The sequence below is a fragment of the Bidens hawaiensis genome, unplaced genomic scaffold (genome assembly GCF_021521415.1).
Source record: "Bidens hawaiensis isolate Kalapana, Puna unplaced genomic scaffold, B.hawaiensis_p1.1 tig00012815_1, whole genome shotgun sequence".
Lineage (NCBI taxonomy): Eukaryota > Viridiplantae > Streptophyta > Magnoliopsida > Asterales > Asteraceae > Bidens > Bidens hawaiensis.
Window position 1 is genome coordinate 398,903 of NW_027492067.1, and position 27,238 is coordinate 426,140.

General features: G+C 34.6%; 1 protein-coding gene across 1 annotated transcript; it reads right to left on the reverse strand.

The window, feature by feature from the left end:
* Positions 1-9,635: 9,635 nt before the first annotated feature.
* Positions 9,636-12,328, reverse strand: LOC143542307 (xanthotoxin 5-hydroxylase CYP82C4-like). The gene is made up of 2 exons (XM_077034922.1): positions 11,184-12,328; positions 9,636-10,449 (listed from the first exon to the last, which is right to left on the reverse strand). The coding sequence occupies exons 1-2, from the start codon at positions 12,117-12,119 to the stop codon at positions 9,829-9,831; spliced, it is 1,557 nt and encodes a 518-aa protein (XP_076891037.1). The 5' UTR covers positions 12,120-12,328; the 3' UTR covers positions 9,636-9,828.
* Between the last annotated feature and the right edge of the window lie 14,910 nt (positions 12,329-27,238).

The following is a 27,238-nucleotide window of genomic DNA, read 5'->3' on the forward strand; positions in this document are numbered from 1 at the left end:
AAATGCCACGGAAATAGGAAACGACCTTCGAGCATCCAACAAACAACAAGAAAGGCTGAACCAGACGTTTTCACGAGGAAGCCGCATTATTGTTTCAATGACGATGTGAAAAAATGCGTGAATATTACGAATATTTGTATTTTTTTAGTTATGTTTTTTTTTTAATTTTTTTTCTTTAGTTATGTTTTTTTATATTTTTAGTTATGTATTTTTTTTAGTTATGTATTTTTTTTGTATTTCTTTTTATTTTTAATGCATTTTTTTTTAATTATTTAACGAAATTGATTTTTATTTGATTAGTTTAATTATAAAAAGGAAATAATAAAAAAAGATAATGTGTGCCCAATTTCTAGCCCTTACACCATTACGCCCTAAAAACAAATTCTCACCTCTTGCTGACTGGACGCCGCGTGTCGTAATTCGCTCATATTTGTAGCACCTCCACTACACATAGCATAATAACATGTTATCTAGCTAATTTTATTTACACTCTCTTTTCTCTAAGTACACATATTTATTCTTTATAGGTTTTGATATGAATTTTATATGAAAATGAGTTGTATCTAATATAACACATTTTTTATATTGCGATAACACAAAATCCGTTAGTCTTTTGTACGACCTCATTTTCAATAAAAGTTGTACTATAACGTAGACAAAAAACAACTTTGTATTTAGATTTTTTTTTGTTTAAAGAGTGAATAACAATTATTGGAGAAAATCTAAATTTCATGTAAGATAAAGTTTTTAAAAATAAAAAAATGGTTAGAGATCTCGCTTTCATACATTACCCATTCCTTAAGAAGTTCTAAAATAGATAACTAACGGGTCAAAAGGGTTCACTCGTAAGGGTTGATGCACACATCGTCTTTTCCTTTCGTTTGGTTTCTATAACTAAATAACGTGTTAAATATGATTATAAAGATTTTTCAAAAGAAATCATTTTTCACATGTTTAAAATTATGGTTCGATGACTTTTGAATTGTTTCATATGCTCAGTCGACTCATCTGATCTTTTAAACACTAAAAATAATAACCTAAAAATAGACTTATTTAAAGCATTCTCAACCCATTCTTTAAAGTTGTCAAACCCATATAATTTAGGGTAAATTTTAAGAAAACCATCAAAATCACCTCTCCAATCCATTCCCTATTAGGCTATGTGTAGTGGAGGGGCTACAACTGAGGACGAATTGTGACACGTGGCGCCCAGTCAGCATGGAGTGGAAATTTGTTTTGAGAGTGTAATGGTGTAGTGGCTACAAGTTGGGCCCACAGTGTGTTATTTTATTATTTTCTTTTTATAACTAAACTAATTAAATAAAAACCAATTTATTTAAATAATTAAATAAAAATGCATTAAAATTAAAAAGAAATACAAAAAAAACATACCTAAAAAAATACACAACTAAAAATATTAAAAAACATAACTAAAGAAAAGAATAAAAAAAACATAACTAAAAACAAGAAACTAATATTTGTAATATTCGTGCATTTTTTCACGTCGGCGTTGCATCAATAATGCGGCATCCTCGTGAAACCCCTCCGCTTTGAGGGATTCGTAGTCCTATTTCATTTGTTTTAATTCGAACGTCTGGTTCAGCTTTTCTTGTTGTTTGTTGGATGCTCGAATGTCGGCTCCAATTACGGTGGCATTTGTTTCCAAACGACTGACCAACTCGTTTATTTCAACGGGCTCCGTATTGAATCGTGTTGACGACGAACCTTCCCCCTTATTTTTCCTCGATCTCCCGCGTGGTCGAGGCAACTCCTCTACCTCATCTTCGTCGGGTATATTCAAATCATCGGCTAAAATGACCGTGTCGTCGAGGAAGAAGCTACGAGCATCAGAGGGTGTGTTTGGTGTGCTCGGATTTGTCGACGACGATGTCTTCGACCTTTTTGAAGGTCGGGATGAGCCGGCTCGTCGGGCGACCGGAACGGTTGGTACCACATTCCATTTCGAGCAACGACGTAGCTTTTCCCAAGAACTCAAATACTTGAACGGTTTCCCGGGCCGCTCAACAATGTGACCCTGAGCTCGAAAGTCGCTCAAGGCTTGACCTATAATGTCGACGTCGTTATTTCCGCTACGCCAGCCGGACCCCTTCAACCGGTTAATTATCCCGGAAAATTTTTGACAATCAACGTTAAGCCCCTTCCAGTGGGCTTGAACCGCTTCTTTTCCCTGGTAGTCTTCGGGTTTACCGGTTATCGCAAGCCAAGCTTCAAATAATTTCTTCCAAAACACCCCGGTGGCTTGAAAGTTAGCTACAAATTAAATTTATTTGTAACAATTAGTATATATTTTAATAAACACTAAATACATTTTTAATAAATACTTAATATTAAAAAACTTACCGACGTCGGGATCCTCCGAAATGTTAATCCAAGCCCTTGCAAGGGCCACCTCCTCCTCCTCGTTCCAATGCTTGTATGGATCACGTTGTGCCATCGTCTCCCCCGTTTGTTTTTTTTTGTGTTTACGAGTCGGCTTTTTGCTTGAACCGGAGGCCCGTGACGTTTGCGTATCCGGTACCGACTTCGGTGGTGTAGACCCGAACGCTGGCATTGTGTTTTGGGGGCTGAGAAAGTTGGCGTACATGTTTAGGTTCGGGTCGGAAAGTTGATACGGATAGCTCGGTTGGTTCGGTTGGCTCGGTTGGTTCCATTGTAAGTTCGGTTGGTTCGGTTGACTTGATTGCGAACCATACGTTTGACCGAAAGCATGGAATTGGTAGTTCGGTTGGTTCAGTTGGCTCGATTGCGAACCATACGTTTGACCAAAAAGAGGGAATTGGTGGTTCTGTTAGTTCGGTTGGCTCGATTGCGAACCATACGCTTGACCGAAACCAGGGAGTTGGTAGTTCGGTTGGTTCGGGTTGTTTCTAGGATTCATTTTGTTTATTTTTTGTAAGAAATTGGGTATGATTTGTGTATAAAATGGATATAAAATGGAGAAGAAGGGTGTATGTTTATATATATATATATATTGTTTATTTTTTTTTAATTTGACCGTTTCACAACGGTCCTTTAAATATAATATTATTATTCTTCTCCATCGGCGACAAATATATGCCGCCCCCGCCCCTTTTCGCCCAATTATCGCCGGGGGGCGGTGTTCTTCCCAATTATCGCCCCAATTCGCCCAACCTTGCCGCCCACTACACTCGCCCTTATATGGATGAGTTATATGACAAATAAAGTAAATCCTTAAATATAGGGACTCATTTTTGATCCATACCATATAATATATCATATATCAACAATCACCATTTACTATATAATAAGACAAAAGAGAAAAAAAAAATAAAGAATTAATTTATGGATATGAATAGGGAATAGAATGTGAAGGAATTTTAAAAAATAATATATAAATTTATGAAATGATGTTTTTTAGCTAAATTATAGGGAAAATATATGGAATGATATGTGAATGCTCTTATACTGGGCTTGTTTTGGAATTATTCCAACTAACATTAACCATTTTATTTTATAGGTTCTAATCTTATTTTGGAATTAATCCAACTCTTGCCCATGCGCTCTCACATCCTGCGAGGCTGCGGCTTCGTTTGCGGTGATTCACTTGACTCTTGCTCGGTTGCTTCAAGGGTTTGACAAGTCAACACCGATGAGGAAGCTAGTGGATATGATCAGTGAAGGGTTAAAGAATTGCATTGCATTGCATAAGGTGAAACCACTTGAAGTTGTCATTACTCCAAGGCTTTCTCAAGAGCTTTATTAAAACCAAAGAGACTGGTTAGAGGATTAATGGAGTTGCATGAAGAAATAAAATCATAATATATATATGATTGTTAAATGTTATATTATGACAATCTCAAAGTTATAAATTTATAGTTGTATTTGTATAATTAAACTAGTGTGCATGTACTTATTTTTTCTTTTCTAATTTACTATATATGTAAACACCTTGCAACCGGTCTTCTCTCTTTAGATTTATTGATTTGCTATTTGTAGCAAATTAACGTGTCTCACATTTAGATTCTTTTTTAATTTGTTTCATGAGAAATGCATAACACCTGTGACTATTTATGACGCATTTTAGTGTATCATAAATTTATGTGACAGTTTGAACAGTTTACTAGTAGTGATCCGTATTTATATCCCCTACGACCATTGATATTCTTCCCCCTTCGGCAGTGTCCTTTGGTGTTTTACACGAGTTGTCCTCTCAATTTCAAGAATAAAGGTTATTAGACTATGTGTAGTGAATATGCTATAAATTGGGACGAATTACGACGCATGACGTGCAGTCAGCAATTTGTGAGTTTTTGTATTTAGGGGTTACTGGTGTTGTAACTCCTCACTGTCAAGTCAGTTTTTTTTATTATTTTCTTTTTATAAATATACTAAATAAATAAAAACCAATTAAATTAAATAATTAAATAAAAATACATTAAAATTAAAAAAGAAATACAAAAAAACATAACAAAAAAAAAACATAAAACTAATATCATAATATTCGTGCATTTTTCCAACAAAAAAAATGCATTTTCTAAATTCAGTTGTACTTAAAGTTCATAAAAATAAAAAGATAAAACATAAACAAAATATTAAACTTAGTTATTGTTTCATTACGAGCCTTAATTATCATCCAGCCAATGCTAGAATAACATTTTATTTTTCATACAATTTAAAAATAAAAGAAATACATTAAGAAAACGATGTTATAAATATAAATGTTCCCTCAGCAAACAATAATACTAATTTTTATTCCAGTTTTGATCTTTTGACCTAACTTTCATTCTTAGCCATATTGCAATTAAGTCGAAAAGTTATGATGATCAATAGAGCCACATACTCAGCTCTCGGGATAGGGATTTATAATAATGACTTATGAATATGTGACGGGGAGATCTCACACGTCATTGAATGTACAATCCTGAAGACAACAATGAATATGTGATTAATAACCTCGGTAGCTATATATAATTTAAGAACAAGATATAGAGTCATAAATTTGAGGGGTGGCTCACACCTGCCGTCGGACACACTCATCTAGTGTGAATGGTGCTTAGATATAATATAAATGTTCCCTCGGCAAACAATAATACTAATTTTTATTCCAATTATGATCTTTCGACCTAACTTTCATTCTCAGCCATATTGCAATTAAGTCGAAAAGTTATGATGATCAATAGAGCCACATACTTATAACAATGACTTATGAATATGTGACAATGACTTATGAATATGTGACGGGAAGGCCTCACACGTCATTAAATGTATAATCCTGAAGAAAACAATGAATATGTGATTAATCTATAGTTTAAGAAAATATATTTTAGAGTCATAAATTTGAGGGGTGGCTCACACCTGCCATGGGACACACTCATCTAATATTTCATTGGACAATTCTTTTCAGCTTTCATGTGGATGTAATCAAAGATAGCCTATGAGCCATAACTTGGTTTGAACTTTGAATATTAGCGGTCCACTACCCACATTATAAGTATGTACATAAGTCATAAGTGTTGGGTTTCAACGGTGGTTCGGAACAAACGGTCAAACAATTTTAACCCATTTTAAGTATTCCGTTTAAATAAATATTAATCATATTAATATATAAAACGAACCAAAAACGCAGCGGAAAATAAATGATTAAAGCGAACCGGAAACCCGAACTCGGATCCGGTTATAACATATACGAGCACGATAATAAATCACAACCATATATTTAAAGATAGATGTTTTTATACCTCGGTTATCGAAACCGGTTGAGACACCGAGGTTCAACGAACGAGCGCTAGTTGACGACACGAACAAGCGGGACGGCGGCGGTGCACCACGGCAGCGGCGCAGGCAGGGGCTGTTGGCTTCCGATGTTGCAGCAGCGGAAAGCCGGTGTCGGAGATGGACGAAAGATCGATCGGGGATGTGACGGCTGTGGTTATGTTTTGTTGACTTCTTTTCTTTTGTTTCAAGATCTCACGTCGGGTTCTTTACCCATAATCATACGTATATATTTATAGATAATATTATAGTTATCTCATATAAATATTAACCGGGCCTTAAAGTCCATCTCGATCCAACTCTCGTCCAAAGCCCGAACCAGTTTACTTAATTAGTAAATAAAAATAACTTCCGTTAGTTGTTCGCCATCACCGGTTAAGCGAGTTAACCGGGTTTATTGTCCGTTTCCCAAGGTGTAACTTTTACGGGTCAAAACCCTGTCGGCGTCGTTGACTTAATTGACCCGGTCCATAATTCCAACAATAAGTGTTTAATTGGGCTTGATTTGTATATTTATATTTGTAAATGTTTAAATTTCAAAGACCACCCGTATGGGTGCGTTTTGTGTAGCGTGTAGGAGGAAAACGCGGGGGGTACACCGCCCCCCTGCGTTATATGATTTTTTTTTGCTACGTTGTATACAAAATGCGCAGAATGACACAAAAATCAAAAATGGACCGTTGCATATTACCGTTGGTGAATAAATAAAAAAAAATTATTTCTTTATATATTTAACCAACTAATTCCCAATCAAAACTTATCAAATTTATAAAAATTCTCTTTCAACTCTACAACTCTATAATTCCTTTACACAAAATTCACTATATATGGATCCTCCATCTATATATAAACAGTTCGGGCCCGACCAAGAAGCCGAGGACGTGGAGGAGGAACAAGCGGTTACGAGTGCGATTATGCTTGCGACACAGTATATGAGTTCCGTTACGGGTGCCATTAGCTCTCCACCCCCCGTTTCAAAAAGAGCATATATCGAACGCGATCGTGCCGAAGCCAACAACTGGTTGATGGCGGATTACTTCTGCGACTCGCCGAGATACAAGAACCCGAAGACCTTTAGGCGTCGTTTTCGGATGTCTAAAAATTTATTTATACGCATCACCAATGATTTGGAGCGTGAGTTTGATTACTTTAAGCAAAAGCCTGACGCTCGAGGGACGTTAGGATTCACGGCTATTCAGAAGGTTACGTCAGCCGTGCGCGTGCTCGCCTACGGAAACACGACCGACATCAACGACGAGTATTTAAAGATGGCCGAAAAAACAACTCGGGACACCTTGGAGTATTTTTGTTACGGTACGTTTTGTTTTTTTTTTAAATAGTTTATCACTTGTTTACTGTGATCATTTATTTTATAAAAGTTTTGTAAAATATAGGAATATTTAAATTATATGGACCACATTATCTGAGAGAGCCCAACGTTAACGATCACGTCTTTACGAGGCACATACAAGGGTGCATGGTTTCCCTGGCATGATAGGGAGTGTAGATTGCATGCATTGGGAATGGGCTAATTGTCCAACTGCATGGCGAGGTCAATTCACACGAGGTGACCAAAAGGGACCAACGGTCAGCCTTCAAGCGATCGCTTCATACGACCTTTGGATTTGGTCGACATTCTTTGGTGTTCCCGGTTCCAACAATGACATAACCGTCTTAGAATTGTCTCCTGTGATGGAGAGTTACATTTCTGGGACCGTTCCCATCGCTTCGTTTTGGGCTAACGATAACTTCTACCATCATGGATACAATCTGGGTGATGGAATATATCCAGAGTTCGCGATAATTGTTAAAACATTCAGAGACCCAATGGATGAAAATAGACAGTATTTTAAGAAAGTGCAAGAGTCTGTGAGAAAGGATATCGAGAGGTGTTTTGGTGTTCTTCAACAACGATGACATTATGTTAAAAATCCTTATCGTCTGTGGTCTTTAGAAAGAATGAGATGTGCTATGTATGCGTGTATCATAATGCATAACATGATCATCGAGGACGAGGGAAGAGCAATATGTCCAACTTTCATACCGGACCCGGATCCACCACGGACTCCGGCAAGTATGGAGAAACGACTCAAAAACTCGGATTCCTTGTGGTCAAGAGAGATACAGAACGCACTAAAGGAGGGTTTGGTTCAACATCTTTGGATGTATCGGCCTCTGCCTAGTGAAAACGATGATCAAAAAGAGGGCAACAATGAAGACGATGATGAAGATAACGACGACGATGGCGAAGACGATGAAAACGAAGATGAGGACGACGAGGAAGACGACGAAGAGGGCGAAGACGACGACGACGACGACAACGACGAATAGTTTTTTTTTTTAATTTTCTTGTAATATTTATTTAATAAAATATTATTGTTATTTGATTATTCTTATTAAAAATTAAAAAAAAAACAAAAAGTGTAAAAGTGACTGGGCGCCACGTGGCGCATAATACCTGGATGTAGAGAGTTATGACTACAGCCTGTTTTTGTACAAAACCATAACTCTGACTGGGCGCCACGTGGCGCATAACCCCTGGTAGTGGAGCTTTATGACTACACATAGTCTAATAAGTCGTTTAAAATTTCAGGAGTCGATGCCAAGTCAACGTTGATAAGGATCAATTTGGTTTTTAACATATATATAATACAGTTTTTTTTTCTTTCATGGAGGGGGTGACCCCCAACACTAGTGAATATACATGTTATCAAAGCTATTAATTCACAACATATATATTATCAAAGCTACTTTATATTTAGGGTTTTTAAAAAACAAAAAAAATAAAACAAATACATGTCGTTGAACTTTTTTAGAAAAGTCTCAATAATATATTTTTTTCCAATTAAAATCAGGTTGCAAGTAGTGATGTACAAATAAATAATCAAAATACAAACGTACATGTTATCAAAGCTAACTCTCATATGGTTTCTTTATTTTAAATTGACGTCATTTATTGTTTTCGTTATTTTAATAATATAACACTACGTACAACTTGGTTATTTTTATCGATGCGTAATTTTGTTATAATAATTAATATCTTTTCTTTGGGTATACAGAGTGCTGTCACGGTATCTTGACGAACCGAACTGATACCTCTCCAAAAGTATCGGAACCATGAAATTCAACATCGTTAGGGTAACGTACCAATTAGAACCATTACTGATATTCTTTTTATAGTTTTCGATCGATGTAAAACACACGTCGTCATTTTGTTGGGCGTATCACAATTTTATTTTCTGGATTTTTTTGGTTTGCGATACCGAGTCCCAGTATCGTATCAATACCGTAATGAACCGACCAGATACTGACTGTATTCCAGTAACAACGCGAGAAAGTATTATACTAGTTTAAAACATTGTGAGGGTATACATGTTATCAACCAACCTTTATTCTTGAAATTGAAAGGACAACTCGTGTAAAACGCCAAAGGGGGAAGAATATCATTGGCTTTCGTTGGGATGCCCGTACTAGTATCAATTCGTAAGAGTATTCCTAGCTCGTTCCCTATAAAATGTGAGTGAGTTTTGTAAAGTATATGGTATGATTATAAGTAATTGTGAATAAATGAGAGAGAAAATATTATATTGCAAAATCTAATTTAGGTTTATATCGTTCATGTCGTGTAATATTTTAATATTTTGTTATAGTGTTTGTGAACGAAGTAGAGAGGGTATATCATTTAATTGAAAATTAGAGAAAGAAGATATCCGTTTTTATATAGTTATATAGATTTGAATAGAAATAGACTAGGAATGCTCTTAATAAATTTGGAGTATTACACTAGCTTTTGCCTAACCACGTGTTAAAAGTATGTGCAGAATGACTATGTGTATTATTGAATAGATAATGGACTAGGAATGCAGTAAACCCCAAATCAATACATCTGAAGAGACCGGTTGCAACTTGTTTACATATATGGTAAAAAAAAGTACATGCACACTAGTTTAATACTTCAATTATACAACTATACTTACATAATTCTGAAAGAATATTATAATATCTTTCAACAATTATCTAATGATTTTATTTCTTCATGCAACTCCATGAAACCTCTAATTAGTCTCTTCGGTTTCAATAAAGCTCTTGAGAAAGCCTTGGAATAATGACAACTTCAAGTGGTTTCACCTTAGGCAATGCAATTCCTAACCCTTCACTCATATCCACCGGCTTCCCCATCGGCGTTGACAAATCGAACCCTTGAAGCAACCGAGCAAGTGTCAAGTGAATCACTTCCAAAGCGAACGAACTCGCAGGACACATCCTCCTTCCAGAACTAAATGGAATGTACTCAAAATTCTGACCCTGATAATTTATATTCGCGTGTTTCTCAAGAAACCTCTCTGGTTTAAATTCATTGGGATCCGACCACACTTGTGGATCGCGGTGTAGCTTCCATAAATTCACTATTAACCGAGTCCCTTTGGGAGTGTGATAGCGCCCAATGTAGCAATCCTCGGCTGCTTGATGCGGTCCGGCTAAGGGACCGGGTGGGTACATTCTTAGTGTTTCTTTTACTATGGCTTGTAGATAGGTTAGATTCTTGGTGTCTGATTCTTCAACCCATTTGTTTCTTCCTACATGTGTGTCAAGCTCTTGTTGGGCTGCCTTTAGGATGTGTGGGTGGTTTAGTAATAATGAGAGTGCCCATGTAAGTGTTTCAGCTGTGCTTTCTGAGCCAGTTAAGATTAGAATCTACAAAATAATATATATAGATTGTTATCTGGAGTTGGAATATAATCATCATCATCGTACTCAGTATATCCCACAAATAGCAAAACTATGGTAGAGTCTGAGGAGGGTAAGATGTAGACAGCCTTACCGCTACCCCATAGAGATAGAGATGCTGCTTCCGGTGAGACCCTCGGCTAGATAATAGTTTTGCATCAAGCCTTGGACATAACAAGGCACATAGCACTCAATCATCGGGACACTGGCTGATTGGTGCATGTACCCTTGTCTTTCGGCTATCAACGCCACCACATGATGCCTGGTTAACCTTCCGCCACTTTTAACGTTATTTTCACAAGATTAGTAAAATAACGTCAAAATTAGTGCAATTTCACTTTTGCCCACCCTAGAGTTCACACATATATACATTATATGTGCGCACCCCAAACGTTAAAGTTGAAATATACAAGTCCAAAATAGTTCACATAAATGGTTTTTAGAAAATTTTTTTTAATTAATTTAACACATTATTTAGTTCTAGAATTCAAACAAATTATTTGTACCCAAATGAGTTAATATTCCACACGCTATAAATTGTTATACTAGATAAGGAAAAACTTAAAAACATCGTAATCATGGTTTTCAAAGATTTTTGTTGACTCGTTTTAAAATTTATGATTTTGTAGTTTCTAACAGAAGGAAAACATTAGAAGAAAATCTTATAATAAAGTAAAACATAACAAAACCTAGTTTCGTACCAGTATTGTTGCCTTGATGATGGTCTCACGACCATGCCCAAACGATTCTACATCTTTGGGAAGGGTCGACAACATCACATCCATGAAATCCGATTCTTTATCGCTACCACACTCCTTTCGCTTCTCGACATGTTCATCAACCCACTTTCCAAACACAACATCAAGCTCTTTGCTTGCTTGCTTCATAGCCTTAACATGCCCACCAATGTCCAACCATTCCAAACTAGGAATAACATCCGACACAACAAAAACACCACTAAGATACAACCCTTTCTTTATGGCTTCTTTAACTTGTAAATCTTCATTATTGTTCCCATTATTACCACCACTAGAAAACCTTTTACCGGCTAACATTCTCACTATAATATTAAACGTTACATGCTCGAACCACTTGGTCATGTTCACAACCGTTTTTCGTGTCCCATTCTTTAGGGTCGATAAATAGAGCTCGTTCGTTAAGTATTTAACTTCAGAGTCACGAACATTCTTGTGCTTTTCGATACGTTGGCTTGTTAAAAGCTCTAAAATGACCATCTTTCTAATTTCTCGCCAGTATGGGCCATACGGTGCGAGTGCAAACACCGCACTGTTATAGCCCATGTACCGGCTAACCGCCATACTAGGCCTAGATGCAAAATTTCGATCGTTAGTTGTGAAGCACTCCTTGACCATTTGCCAACTACTCACAACTATGGCTCGTTGGCTACCAAGCCGTAGAGAGTATATCGGTCCATGATCATCGGCCATTTTGCCTAGTATTCTTGCTACCGGCTCTCGACCGTGAAGATGGTGAAGGTGGCCCACAAATGGCAAGGCCCCTGAGGGCTCTGGGGCTGTTGGTTTGAAAGTTTTCTTTTTGGTTGATGTTTTGTAACGAAATATGAGAATAGAAAGCAAAAGGCCTAAAAATGGTAGAAGTTGGGGAAAGAATTCCATGTTGATATGTTTATGGTTTTATTTGTTGATATGGTAACATGACCAACACTTGACACATATTTATAGCCGAGGATTGATCCACCGTGTTCATGGAAACACATATATTTGGTTGGTGACATGGAGCATATTAGTTCATATCAAAGTCAAAGTGAAAGAGTTTAATTGTTGCAAGTCTTCTTTAAATATCTATGCATTCCCTAATAGGCTAATTATGTTACAATATGTTACAATCAGTCTATGAATTATTTGAGTGTAATATCCTTTTCTATTTCCATGTATATATAATATATATATATATATATATATATATATATATATATAACTATGAAAACATCAATATACAATACAAATTCAGATTTCTCTTGCACTACTTTTGACATACGTGTACTACACTACTACGTGGTATAATTCATGAAAATATAATGTAATAAATAATCAATATATAACAAATAATAAACTTATCAAACACACATACGTACAATAGTATTTACAAAAATTCTTAAATAAACAATACACTTCTAATTTTTTAAGGGTTTTCAGTTTTTAAATTTAATAAACTAAAAAAAAAAGAAAACAGTCTTTAAAATTTTTATCAATGCAATTCTTAGAAAAGTTATAAATAACGAATGTTTTATTTCATAGCAATATTATTTATTATTTGAATCTGTTATAAGAGAACTTAAAACGTAAATCATATATACTTGTTAACCATTGATTTAGTTAGCCATTTAAAAACCTGGCTATGTAGAATGCTAACAATGAAAGTTACATAATCTATATATGGCACCGTATATGTATACAACTTACAGAGAAAAGATCCGTTCAATTTGAGTTATTGTTAAGGGTTAGGTTAAAATAATAACTTGTGTTTTCGTAAGATGAGAAGATTTCTAGCTATTGGATTAAAATTTTGATGGTTATACTTAAGTAAATGACAAAAATATATTGATGAGAAGAGAAGAGAAGAGAAGAGAAGAGAAGTAATTCCTTATTTATAGTATATTACATGAATGATTTATGAATGTTTCTTGAAAAATGACTTAATTGTCTTTTGTTTTTTTTGTTGAAATCAATTTCCTATTTTGATCTTGTATTTATATAGAAAATATATTTAATGTTCATAAAGTGATACATTGAACACAAGAAGCATAATAAGGTGGGAGATTAAAGGTTTCTTTCAAATTGGGTCGTTTATTTGATATACATACATTGTATACAATAATTAAGTGGAAGCTTGAAAGGTGTTTGTAAACTAAGTATTCTACTATAAATTAATAAAATATTAATTAATATATAAATTAATAATTATTAATTTATTGATTAATTAATAACTCTTTTAATTAATAAATTTTGATGGTCCCAAGTATATTATTTTATAGAGTTTCTACTGTATGTATACAACTTACAGAGAAAATATCTGTTCAATTTGAGTTATTGTTAAGGGTTAGGTTAAAATAATAACTTTCGTTTTTGTAAGATGAGAAGATTTCTAGCTATTGGATTAAAATTTTGATGGTTATATTTAAGTAGATGACAAAAATATAGTTATGAGAAGAGAAGTAAAGGAAGGCATTATGGCTCATTCAACAGAGAATCTTTACTAGCTACTTCCCCTATTTTTAAAATATGCTTATAGATCTTTTCTACTATATTATTTTTTTAAACATATCTTAAAAATGAATGTTTTTATTTCTTTAAACGAGTATAATATCAATATATAAAACAAAACAAAAAAAAGGCCACAATGAGCAGGGTTATAATTTCATTGTGTTTTAACGTATAGTTTTATTATTATTATTATTATTATAGTTTTTTTTTCATAGCGTGTTATCATAGTGTTTTTTTAATGTATTTTCCAAATTACAAGTTCATATTTATGCAAGAAATGTGTAAAACACAATTGTACGTGGTGAAAACACAAAGGTGAAAAAACTACAATTTTTATCAATAAATAATAAAATATAATCTGAATTAGTTTCAGAATTAGTGGTTGGTCACAACCGCTACTTAAAACCCCAGTCGCTAACAACATTGTAGTTATGGTCGGATCTGCATAGTACTATATTGAAATTACAAGACATGATGTGCTGAGTTCAGCTCCACAATATCATAAAAACTTGACATTACTAAATCTTTTTTTCCAAGTTCATTTTTTAAATATCATTATTTTCCAACAAATTAATCTTTGCAATATACATTTCTCGCAACATTCTTTGCAATACTTTTTTGAAACTAATAACCTAAATATCAACTTTCTTTTTTTGTTATTTCTTGAAAGTATAGTAACCTGGGTTGCAGGGTTGGTACTCCTTTCATCTTGTCTTCGAAATTATAGATTTGTGGTTCAAAACCTTAAGATTAAATGAAAGCTGGTTAGATATTCTTCTATATATGATCACCTATCAAGTGTCATGATAATGTAAAATGGCTCGTATTGTTATTATCGTATTTATAACTTTTAGAATAATTAATTCAGTTTGGTGGGGCTGCTTCTATAAATACAATAACATCCTTTTCTTTTCGATTTTAAGTTGCAAAGACAAAATAAATTAGTTTAGGATTGAGACTTTGTTCATATTGTAAGATAACTATTACAGTATTGGTAAATATATAGTGAGCATTAACATAAGGGAAAATTCTCAAAATAAGCAATTATAAAAACGTTTTTTAGGTTTAGGTGTTATTTGCTAGATATTCTCAAAATAGGTATTATAATTTAGTCGTGATGGGTAGTTTGTATAATCAGTTAAAACTTGACAAGTGTCTTTAAACTGACCTTAACGAGCATATTTACTAACCATTTACTCGTCACGACTAAATAAGTTTTATGCCTCGTAATCAACACCCACGAGTAATTCATAAGTTCTTTAGTTGCGACGAGTAGATTGCAAAGTTAAACCAGTCGCGACGAGTTAACTATTAATAAACTACTCGTGTGGGGAATGTAAACCGGGTAAACTAGTCGTCACGACTAAATGACTTATGAATTACTCGTGGACGTTGATTACGATGCATGAAACTTATTTAGTCGTGACGAGCAAATGATTAGTGAACCTACTCGTTACGGTTATTTTAAGGGCACGTGGAAAGTTTTAACTGGTTCTACGAACTACTCGTGTGTAATCATGAACTACTCGTCACGACTAGTTTATAATACCTATTTTGAGAATTTCTTGCAAATGACACCTAAAACCTGAAAAACGTTTTCATAAACGCTTATTTTGAAAATTTTCCTTTAATATAAACCATTAATAACAATGTGGCGGAATTTAAAAGGTCATCACAATAACACAAACGTCAAAATATTAAACTTAATTATTTTTCTGTCACAATTGGAAAACAAAAGAAATAAATTAAGAAAAAGATGCTATAAATATAAAGGGTCCCTTGGCAAACTGAAACATTAATTTTGATTTGATTTTTGATGTTGGTCCCATTTCAACGTATTATATTACCCATTTTCTTTCTCAGCCACAAAGTTCACTCGAAAAATCATGATATCAACAGTGCCACATGCATTTAGCTCTCAGGTTAAGGATTTTTAACAATAACTATTAACTAATGAATATGTGACACGGAGATCTCACACACGCCATTGAATATACAAACTTGAAGGCAACATTGAATATGTGATTAATAGCATTGGTTGCTATAATTAAAATAAAAAAAACACAATATTTCAGGAGTTATAAATACGAAGGAAAGTTAACGTACAATGAAATTAACGTGTTAAACGTGAGAATCAGGTATAGCAGTTATGTAATTACATTATATAGTAATTATAATTATTCTTTGATATAATTACGTAATTACTTTACTTGTATATATAAAACTCTACATAATTCTTACGTTTAGCAAGTTAATTTCATTTGTATTTTATTCAACCCTTATAAATTTGAGGTGGCTCACTCCACACCCGGCACACTCTCTAGTGTGAATGGGGTTACGTTTGCTTAACAAACTCTATTCATTGGAATATTCCTTTCATGTGCATGCAATCAAAGATACTCTATAGTTGCAGTTAAAAAGCTCGTAGTTGAACTTTGGGTTGGGTCGGCCGGTCCGCCTTCAGGTGTGCACCGGTTTACTCGTCCCTTCTGTCGGCGATGCGCTCCTAGCCTTAGTTGGCCGGGTCGTGCCTCCGGCCGTGCGATCCGTCGAGTTATCATGAATCATCGCAGCAACGGGCAAAGCCCGCGTCGACCTTTTATCTAATAAATGCATCCCCTTTGGCTTGCCTTGGTCGTGCCTAGGCATGCCTTTGGCTTGCCCATGGGCGCATTGGCATGCCTTGGCCGTGCCTTTGGCTTAACTTTCGTTCTTGATTAATGAAAACATCCTTGGCAAATGCTTTCGCAGTTGTTCGTCTTTCATAAATCCAAGAATTTCACCTCTGACTATGAAATACGAATGCCCCCGACTGTCCCTGTTAATCATTACTCCGATCCCGAAGGCAACCCAGCACCCCAGCCACGCTTCGTTTGGATAAAAGGGACGTGTCGTTGCACCACAAAATTTCGTAAACCCACCATCGACCTTAAATCATGCCCGCCCGCTGGTACGAGCCAACACGGGATAGGCAAGTCTTTCAAGGTGATGCGCCACTCTTTGACAAACCCTCCTGATCCCAATGGCAAAGCAAGGCATGCCTTTGGCTGTGCCTTGGCCGAGTTTTGAATGCCTTGGCCGTGCCTTGGCCGAGTTTTGCATGCCTTGGTCGAGTTTTGCATGCTGGGCCGCACGCGCGCTACACTGATGTATTCAACGAGTATATAGCCTTGGCCGACAGGCCCGGGAAATCTTTGAAAGAGACATAAGTTGGTTTGAACTTTGAATATTAATCTGATATTGGCCCACCAACCACGTTATAAGTGAATTTAGACAAGGAAAATCGCTGTTAATATGATATTGACCCATCACCCACGTTATAAGTGAATTTAGACTAAAAATCAGCACAATAGTCAGTCTTGTTGACTAATATTATTATTAAAAATTTGTTTAAACGTCCTTTAATTATTTTTATTATTTAAATGTGGGTTCATAAATATTATTATACAATAGCTATTTTTTCTGTAAGTAAAATAAAAGAAATATGATTAATTTCATTAAATGTTTAATTTAATTTTAACTATATTTGTAGCTTATCATTTATTTTTAGTTAGAAAGATATTTAACTAAATGTATAATTTAATTTTGTTTATTAGTTTTATTTGTTTATGTTTAATTTTGTTTAGTTATTTTGTACTTTGGGTAACCTTACAACCCTAATCTTTAGTTATACTCATCCTTTTCTCTATCTCTAAATCTAAAATTATATTAAAAATTACTATATTATTCTCTCATTTTTAACTAAATAATATTTTTAATACATTTATCATTACATTTTTCTTTTATGCTGCATTCACAACCAATTTATAAAAAATATTAAAAAAATTAGATTGTGTTACAAGAACTTTTCAAATATATAGAAAATCACCGTATTTTCTCTCTCTTGCACTCATAACACCATAAATTACTCCTTAAATTATAAAAATTTCTCTAACACAATATGATTGATAGGATGAGAACGCTATGTGAAAACTGATTTACTTGTTTATTTGTAACTTTGTGCATGAATTGAGGAGCTGACTTGGATGGTCAAAAGAAGAAAAAATGGAATTGAATACAATCTTACTAATTTGAGTGGAACGTTTGCGTACACCAACAAAGGTAAAAGTGCTTTGCTACAATGTAAAAGGGCTTGGTGGCAATTTAGTTGGGCTGGACCTAGATCCATCACAAACCAAGATAAAGAATTAAAAAGCACCATATAAAGTTATAAACTGTCTTCATTTATATAACATCAAAATCGCACACATATAGATTCAATTTTCAATCATTTTCTCATTATAAAATAAACGATACAGATATTAATTTCATGATAATTCATTTTTAATATATTTAGGTCATAATGAATTATTCCTATCGACTTTCCATTACACATGCATGTTTATAGTATTATAGTTTGATGGCCCATCGAGAATTTAAGCTTTCAAAGTAACATAACATGCTTCCGTAATAATCTATTAAGATGCTACATATGAATCAGCCAGTATAAATGTGTGTTTCAATGTGTGTTTGATATATTAAAAAGAAAACATATGAATTAATTATTAAGTCTTTTACCTGGTTAAATTTATAAACATATTAAATGAAGCTTATGTATCAGTATGCTCTCTCATTGACTTAGATAATTTATTCCAAATAACCATAAAGCTTTTAGATTTTTAGTGTTAAAGTGTTGTACATTTGACTATTTAGAGGGTGCAAATGATTCACCAGCCATAAAATGAATTTTGTAATTTTCAAACTTATCTATTGGTCTATTATAAGTGTTTTATACATTGTGAATATTCTCAATTCATTTTTGAAATAAAAAAACTTAATTTTTTTAATCTTTTTAAGCGAGTTATCTCCTTGTATGACAATAATATTCGTTTTTGTGATTTAACCCATTTATTTATCATTTCATTTGAATTTTTTCTAATAACTCACGTTCATTATTTAAAAAATAATGAATACACAAATGTGTTTATTATATGTTTCTTGACAATCAACTATATATTTTGTTAAAAAACTTTATATTTTGTTAAAAAACAAAGTAGTATATAATAGAATATATTTTATGGCTTTTGCAGCTGATATTAATATCATCGGAATCGGTATTAGTACTAGTTTTATGGCTTTGCAGTTGCGTTTACTCTTTTTTAAATATTTTTTGTATAGATTTTGTTGAAGACATAGCCATATATTCAATAGAGGCCATACGTATTTACAACGACATGCTTGTTTATATCTACGTTTCGTTTTTAATAATAACTTACGTATAAACGCATGAAATATATTTTACTAGATATTTTTAAAATGAGTGGATGACCAACTTCATATTGTGACCATGGATTGACTTTTCAGAAGCATTTTCTATTGACGTGCTCTGTTTGGCTTTGATGATGGGTTCAATACAACCGTAACATTTTTAGATTTTTAGTGTTATAAGTGTTGTCGATATAACCATAATAAACTATTTGGTTTAACTCATTATGTGATAAAAATATATTAGAAAAGGTAAACAAGTTTTCGGCTCATAACCATCTATTCTTTCATAATAATTTTTGTAAACTGTGTTTGGTAAACTGAGTTACACATACATTCCTAATCCTACTACTGCTTCATTAAAGTGTGATACTCAAGCAACAACTTATATTACCAAAAATCCTATCTTCCACAGTTCCACGAGAACACCAAACATATCGAACTTGAATATTCTCACTGATACAATCGTAATATATTTATTAAGTTTTTTTAATTATTTAAGTTAATATATTATTTAGTTTCCTTGTTATATTCTAATTTAGTTTCCTTATAGTTTATCTTTTCCAATTTTTAAGTCTCTCTGTTCCTATAAATTGTACTCATTATTTGAAGGATTGGTCACTTGTTCATACTCGCACTAGCTGACAAACTGGCTGATATTTTTACTAAGACTATACAAGGTCCTAGTATCATCTTCTACTCGAAGGGGATGTAAGTTGTTTTGACCGCCACATGTAATAATATTTAAGTTTGCTAGTTACTGTATGTAAGCTAGGGCTTGTACTAATTTCCATCCAGTTAACGAATTTGACCATTTCTCACAGTTACAATCTTGAGTTTCACACAGTTTTTTAATTATAGTACATTTCAAACGAAGATTGTACTATATATAATTAGTACCGATATCAATATAATTGGAATTAGTTATTGTACTTGTTTTTATAGCTTTTGTAGCCACGTTTAATTTTTTGTTGATATTCTTGTAAAATTTTATTGAAAACTGAGTTGTATCAATAAATAAACCATAAGGTTTTACAACGACATGCTTTATTTTTATGACCGTTTCGTTTTAAAAAATAACCCAAGTACAACGCATGCAATATATTAAATATATTGTACTAGATATTTTTAAAATCATAAACCTAGTTATGTTTCAAAATGCTTAACTTGTTCACAAGTTAAAGCAGAACATCAAAGCCATCAGGATTACTTCAACAATTAGAATGCCATAATGAAAATGAGAATTACTAACACTGGATTTGTTACCAAATTACCTACCACGAGAAGAGGTAATGACACAATCTGGGTGATTGTGGACAAATTAAAAAAATCAGCTCATTTTATACTAATGAAGGAAACTTTCAAAATGGAGCAATTAGCTAAGCTGTATATAGACAAAGTTGTCTCATTACATGGAGTTCCATTATCCATTGTATCGGATCGGGATAGCCATTTTACTTCTCATTTTTTGAAAAGTTTCCAGGTAGCTATGGGAACAAAATTAAATTTGAGCACAACATACCATCCAAAGACTGGTGGTCAAAGTGAAAGGACCATACAAACATTGGAAGACATGCTAAGAGCATGTGTAATAGATTTTGGCGGAAATTGGATGACCATTTACCACTAATTAATAGAATTCTCCTATAATAACAGTTAATACAAGTATTAATGTTGCCCCATTTGAAGCCCTTTATGGACGAAGGTGCAGAACTCCAGTGTGTTAGGCAAAAATAGAAGGAAAACAATTATCAGGTCCTAAAATCATACAAGAAAGTACTGACAAGATAAACTAAGTCAAGGAGAGATTAAAGACTGCACGAGATCATCAGAAGAGTTATGCGGATCATCGACGCAAACCATTGGAATTTCATGTTGGAGACAAGGTGTTACTGAAAGTATCTCAATGGAAAGGAGTAATTCGATTCGGTAATAAAGGAACGTTAAGTCCAAGATTTGTTGGATCATTTCAAAATATCAAACGAATTGGACCAGTAGCCTATCAGCTAGAATTACCAGAAGAAATGACAGGTATACATGATGTATTTCATGTAAGCAAATTAAGAAAATGCTTAGCTGATAAATCACTAAAAGTACCCCTTCAATATATAAAGGTAAATGAAAAGTTGAAATTCAATGAGAAACCTTTGCAAATTGAAGATAGAAAGATCAATAATCTCAAGCATAAAATAATAGTTCTAGTCAAAGTGAAGTGGGATTTAAAATGTGGACCATAATATACTTGGAAATTTGAATTAGAAATGAAACGGAAGTACCCACACTTATTCTAATAAATCTTGAGGACGAGATTCAAAATACGGAGGGGAGACTATAACAAACCACAAAATAAATTAAAGGAGAAGTAAAGAAATAAAAGAAAAAAATTTCATCCCATATTGTTGGAGGAAAGAAAAAGGAGAGGTTTCCCAAGTTTTATTATTATTATTATTATTTTCCTTTTAGTTTCTCTATTTTCATTATTTGGCAAGCCAAAACAGGTATCGTCCTCAGGTTTATGATTTAAGGTGGAGATATTATAAATTATTACGACGTGACACATTCCAAGATGAAAATTACAAAATTAGAGTGTCATATTTAGGTTTTTGAAATTTTGTTACTATTCTTTACATTCATTATCTGAAAAGAAAGATAAATTTGTTATTGATTTTCTTATTTTTTTTGATTGACAGACAATACCACCTGCATACGATGATAATAGAAATGAGTATTTTCTATGAATGGAGCACAGAAAGTATTAAAGTAAGTTGTAGAAAATAGAAAAAAAGTTATAACTTTGATATTTATAAATAAACGTCGTAACTTTTTAGTTTTCATAATTCTATGTAATGTAATATTTAATTTCATTTATGAGATGAAGTTATAGATTTATGAAATATATTTGGTCTTTTTGTGTTTCTTTTGGATAATGATAGTTTACTTACATATATTTAGAATTTAGATCATATTAATAATTTTATTATTATTATTTTGTTGTTTTTGTTTTATTACCTACCACCCCGTGTAACACGGGTTCTAACCTAGTGTAATAATATTTTAGTTTGCTAGTTACTGTATGTAAGCTAGGGCTTGTACTAATTTCCATTCGGTTAACGAATTTTACCATTTCTCACAATTACAATCTTGAGTTTCACACAATTTTTTAATTAAAGTACATTTCAAACGAAGATTGTACTATATATAATTGGTACCGATATCAATATCATTGGAATTAGTTATGGTACTCGTTTTTATAGCTTTTGCAGCCACGTTTAATTTTTGTTGATATTCTTGTAAAATTTTATTGAAAACTGAGTTGTATTCAATAAATAAACCATACGGTTTTACAACAACATGCTTTATTTTTATGAACGTTTCGCTTTAAAAAATAACCCACGTACAACGACTTCAATATATTAAGTATATTGTACTAGATATTTTTAAAATCATTGGATGGCCAGCTTCATATTATGACCATGAATTCTGATTTTTCAGGAGCATTTTCTACCAATGCTTCGTTGTCTATGAATATCGGACATTTCTGAATACTCCACACCACATGTTATTTTGAATATTTGATTGGTCTATATATATTGCTTTGTCATATCATCTAATAAGAAAATAGAAGTTTCCCTTTGTTCATCTAATTATTCAATACCATTTGGTTTGTTCTAAGCAGGGTTATAAACAAACTAAACGTTTAGCGAAGTGTTTATCACAAGAAGATTGGTTAATTTTTATTCGTTCATCTTATTATTGAATAGTATATGGTTTTTTCTAAGGGTTTTTTTTTTATCTTTAAGAAAATTGTTTGTTAGTAAAATATAAATAAGATTGTTCTACTTTTATATAATTTTAAAAAGTCCTGTACACAAATTCATCATCTAGTGTTTTAAATATCCGGGGTTCGACCCAAGCTAAGCGTGAACCATTGATAAAATCATTTTCTTTCTGCATTACATGTCACTTTCTAGTTATGAAAGAAAAATCAAAAATTGTTAATTTCGGTCCAATCGAAATATTCTTTGGTTGGTTTGGTTTGGATTTTATGGTAGCTTAGATGGTTCAGATATATATTTTGTTTTGGTTCAACCTGTAGTCCCATATAAAAAAACGGATGGTATAAATTTAGGAAGACTTTTCCCGGCGGATCTCTTGCAGGAAAGAGATAATCTACAACTTCGGGTTGTCAATTATATCCTTTATTACGACCCAATTTTGGAAATTTGGGACACAAGTATTCAATTAGGTCGGACTTGTTTAATGTTGAATTGGAACCAAAACAAAAAGATCATATATTTTAGGAACTAAAATTCATTCGGCTTTAAGGAACTAGATGGATCAAGTAACACCCACCAAAGGGTTCTATCCTTATGGTAAACCAATGGCAAATTCATATTTTTTTTTCTATTTGTTCACCTTTTTTTAGTGTGTAAACCTCTCACAATCAAACATTAAATTTCTCAGGCTAGTCAGGTCGGAAAATATGTGTAACATCATGGAAATTTTGAGCCAAAAATGACAAGTTTTCAAAGTCTAGGGATCAATTCTGTCAAATTTCAAACTCCAAGGTTAAAAATTAAAATTCTGATTTCTTGACCCATTGCGCTACGCGATGGATCAGAAAAGAGACCCATCGCGTATCACAATAGGGTGTCTGACAAGTTGTGAAATGTGTGCCACGTGGCACACGGTGGCATCGTCTGCCGCCACGTGGTAACACCGCCGCCACATGTCGCCACGTGGCGCAACGCCTACCACGTGTCGCCACGTGGCAAGCCTACTGGGCAACTCACCAGGGTTACGTCGCGGTACGCGACGGGTGCCCTGAAGGCCGTCGCGTACAGCGATGGGATCCAAAAATTTGTCTATAAATAGCAAGGTCCGGGATTTCAACTGATGCATTCCAAACTCAATACTCCTTTCTCTCTTTAACATCTCTCTACATTCCCACAATCGTATTAGCGACCCGCCTCGATAAGCGTGCCCCGATCCCTCGTTTGTGTACCGACGATTCCTCGAAGTGCGTGCCACCCTCCACCCACAAACCAAGAAGGCGTTTGTTATCATGGCGAATTCATATTTTTTTTTTCTATTTGTTCACCTTTTTTTAGTGTGTAAGTCTCTCACAATCAAACATTAAATTTCTCAGGTTAGTCAGGTCGGAAAATATGTGTAACATCATGGAAATTTTGAGCCAAAAATGACAAGTTTTCAAAGTCTAGGGATCAATTCTGTCAAATTTCAAACTCCAAGGTTAAAAATGAAAATTCTGATTTCTTGACCCATTGCGCTACGCGATGGATCAGAAAAGAGACCCATCGCGTATCGCGATAGGGTGTCTGACAAGTTGTGAAATGTGTGCCACGTGGCACACGGTGGCATCGTCTGCCGCCACGTGGTAACACCGCCGCCACATGTCGCCACGTGGCGCAACGCCTGCCACGTGTCGCCACGTGGCAAGCCTACTGGGCAACTCACCAGGGTTACGTCGCGGTACGCGACGGGTGCCCTGAAGGCCGTCGCGTACAGCGATGGGATCCAAAAATTTGTCTATAAATAGCAAGGTCCGGGATTTCAACTGATGCATTCCAAACTCAGTACTCCTTTCTCTCTTTAATATCTCTCTACATTCCCACAATCGTATTAGCGATCCGCCTCGATAAGCGTGCCCCGATCCCTCGTTTGTGTACCGACGATTCCTCGAAGTGCGTGCCGCCCTCCACCCACAAACCAAGAAGGCGTTTGTTATCATGGCGAATTCATATTTTTTTTTCTATTTGTTCACCTTTTTTTAGTGTGTAAATCTCTCACAATCAAACATTAAATTTCTCAGGTTAGTGAGGTCGGAAAATATGTGTAACATCATGGAAATTTTGAGCCAAAAATGACAAGTTTTCAAAGTCTAGGGATCAATTCTGTCAAATTTCAAACTCCAAGGTTAAAAATTAAAATTCTGATTTCTTGACCCATTGCGCTACGCGATGGATCAGAAAAGAGACCCATCGCGTATCGCGATAGGGTGTCTGACAAGTTGTGAAATGTGTGCCACGTGGCACATGGTGGCATCGTCAGCCGCCACGTGGTAACACCGCCGCCACATGTCGCCACGTGGCGCAACGTCTGCCACGTGTCGCCACGTGGCAAGCCTACTGGGCAACTCACCAGAGTTACGTCGCGGTACGCGACGGGTGCCATGAAGGCCGTCGCGTACATCGATGGGATCCAAAAATTTGTCTATAAATAGCAAGGTCCGGGATTTCAACTGATGCATTCCAAACTCAGTACTCCTTTCTCTCTTTAACATCTCTCTACATTCCCACAATCGTATTAGCGATCCGCCTCGATAAGCGTGCCTCGATCCCTCGTTTGTGTACCGACGATTCCTCGAAGTGCGTGCCACCCTCCACCCACAAACCAAGAAGGCGTTTGTTATCATGGCGATGAGTCTCGAGAAACGTGCCAACGAGTGTTGAAAATTGGCATTCATTGATTTGCGTGTCCAGAAAAGTATTGATCGAGAAGTGAAGCGGCGTTGGAGTGTTGCTCGAATCATTAGGGTTTTCATAAGCCTTTAAGGTAAGACTTAAACGCTAATGAATATAATAAAGAAATATTATAAAGGCTTAAACCTTAAAGTCGAGGTAATATTCGATACCTCGGTAAAAAGAAATATTAACATAACAAAGAAAAGAATAAAAGAATGAATTGTAAATATGTATATATGTGTGTAAGTATATATGTATATTCTTTGTTATGGAATTATTATTTAAGCAATAATGAGTATACTTAAATAATAAAAGAAAAAGAATACGTTTCTTAGAGAAGAAGAAACGTCGGGTTTTTATATAAACTAAAGGTTTATAATTCCTTTATACTAAAGGTTTTCAAGTAAATAAGATATATGAACTAAAGGTTCATCGAGGTATAGAACAAGACTAAAGGTCTTAAGCCAGATTGTATATCCGACTAACAAATATTTATATTCGTACTATAGGTGCAAGATAAAAAGGGAAAGATCCTCGGGGGGTGAGTGAAGCCGATCCCAAAGCGAAAAGGTGAATACGCCCCAAACTTTTATAAACTTGTTTTCAAATAAAACAAAGGTGTTATATGAAAATTGTTTATAACTAAAACTGTTATAAATAAGAGTATAAGCCTAGCCCTCAGGCTGTAGTATATGTGTGTCTGGATCCTTACATATGTGGTAGTACGCGGTGGGCACATCGCACCACGCTTGGTCGTAGGATGCTTTCCTATAGGAAGCACAACAATGTGTATATTTACGGGTACTTAACTAAGTCGAACGCTGCGATGTTTGCTTAGGTGACCTAGTGTAGAGGCTCGAGTTTGTAATGTGTTGTTTTAACTTTGTTATTCATAAGCCACGATGGGCCGAGGCAGGCGTAGTCTTGAGGGGTAATGAAGTAAAAGAAATATTTTTAGCGTCAGCGTGTTCACCAACATTCGTTGCTGACGTATTTTATTTGCATTTTGCAGGTGAACAATGATAGCGCTTGGAGTAATGAAGTGCTACTATATCCGATGGCTCGGATTTGTTTTGTATAAACTTAAGTTATATAAATGGTGGTTTTTGTAAAACAATTAAACTTAATCGGGAACCTTTTATAATCCCCACTTTTGTATATGTAAATATTTACAACTTTAATCCACAAGTTTATAAGTCTTCCGCTAAATTAACACAACTCTGATATATTTACAAATGTGGTACCAACATAGTCGTCACACTCCTAGGCCGTGTTTTGGGGTGTGACAAGTGTTGGTATCAGAGCCATCGATCTTAGCGAATTGGGTATCGTAAAACAATACCCAAGCTTTGATCCAAGTATAGGAAATAATTGTTTGTTTGTTTTAGGGATAAGATAGGCTGGTAACCTTTTCTTTCCCTCCGCATTCTAAACCACCCTAATAGATGTCATTCAAAGCTTATATGGAGAATTATGTGCGCAAGGCAAAAGAGGCCGGAATTGCCGAACCTTACCCCGAGGATAACATGAGTGAAGGATACTATGAGGCATACTTTGACCAAGATGTAGAACATGATTAACCAAACCCGTATACTACCTCGGAAGTAAACACTATCCAATAAACGTTCCCGACAGTCCACCAAAACAAAGAATTGAACCACCAAGGCACTCAAGTTATCATCCACCAACAATACAGATGTGCCATCCCTCTGAAGTACCAACGTACCACCCAACGGAGATCCCCACTTACCAACCCTCGGAGATACAACAATACTACCCAAC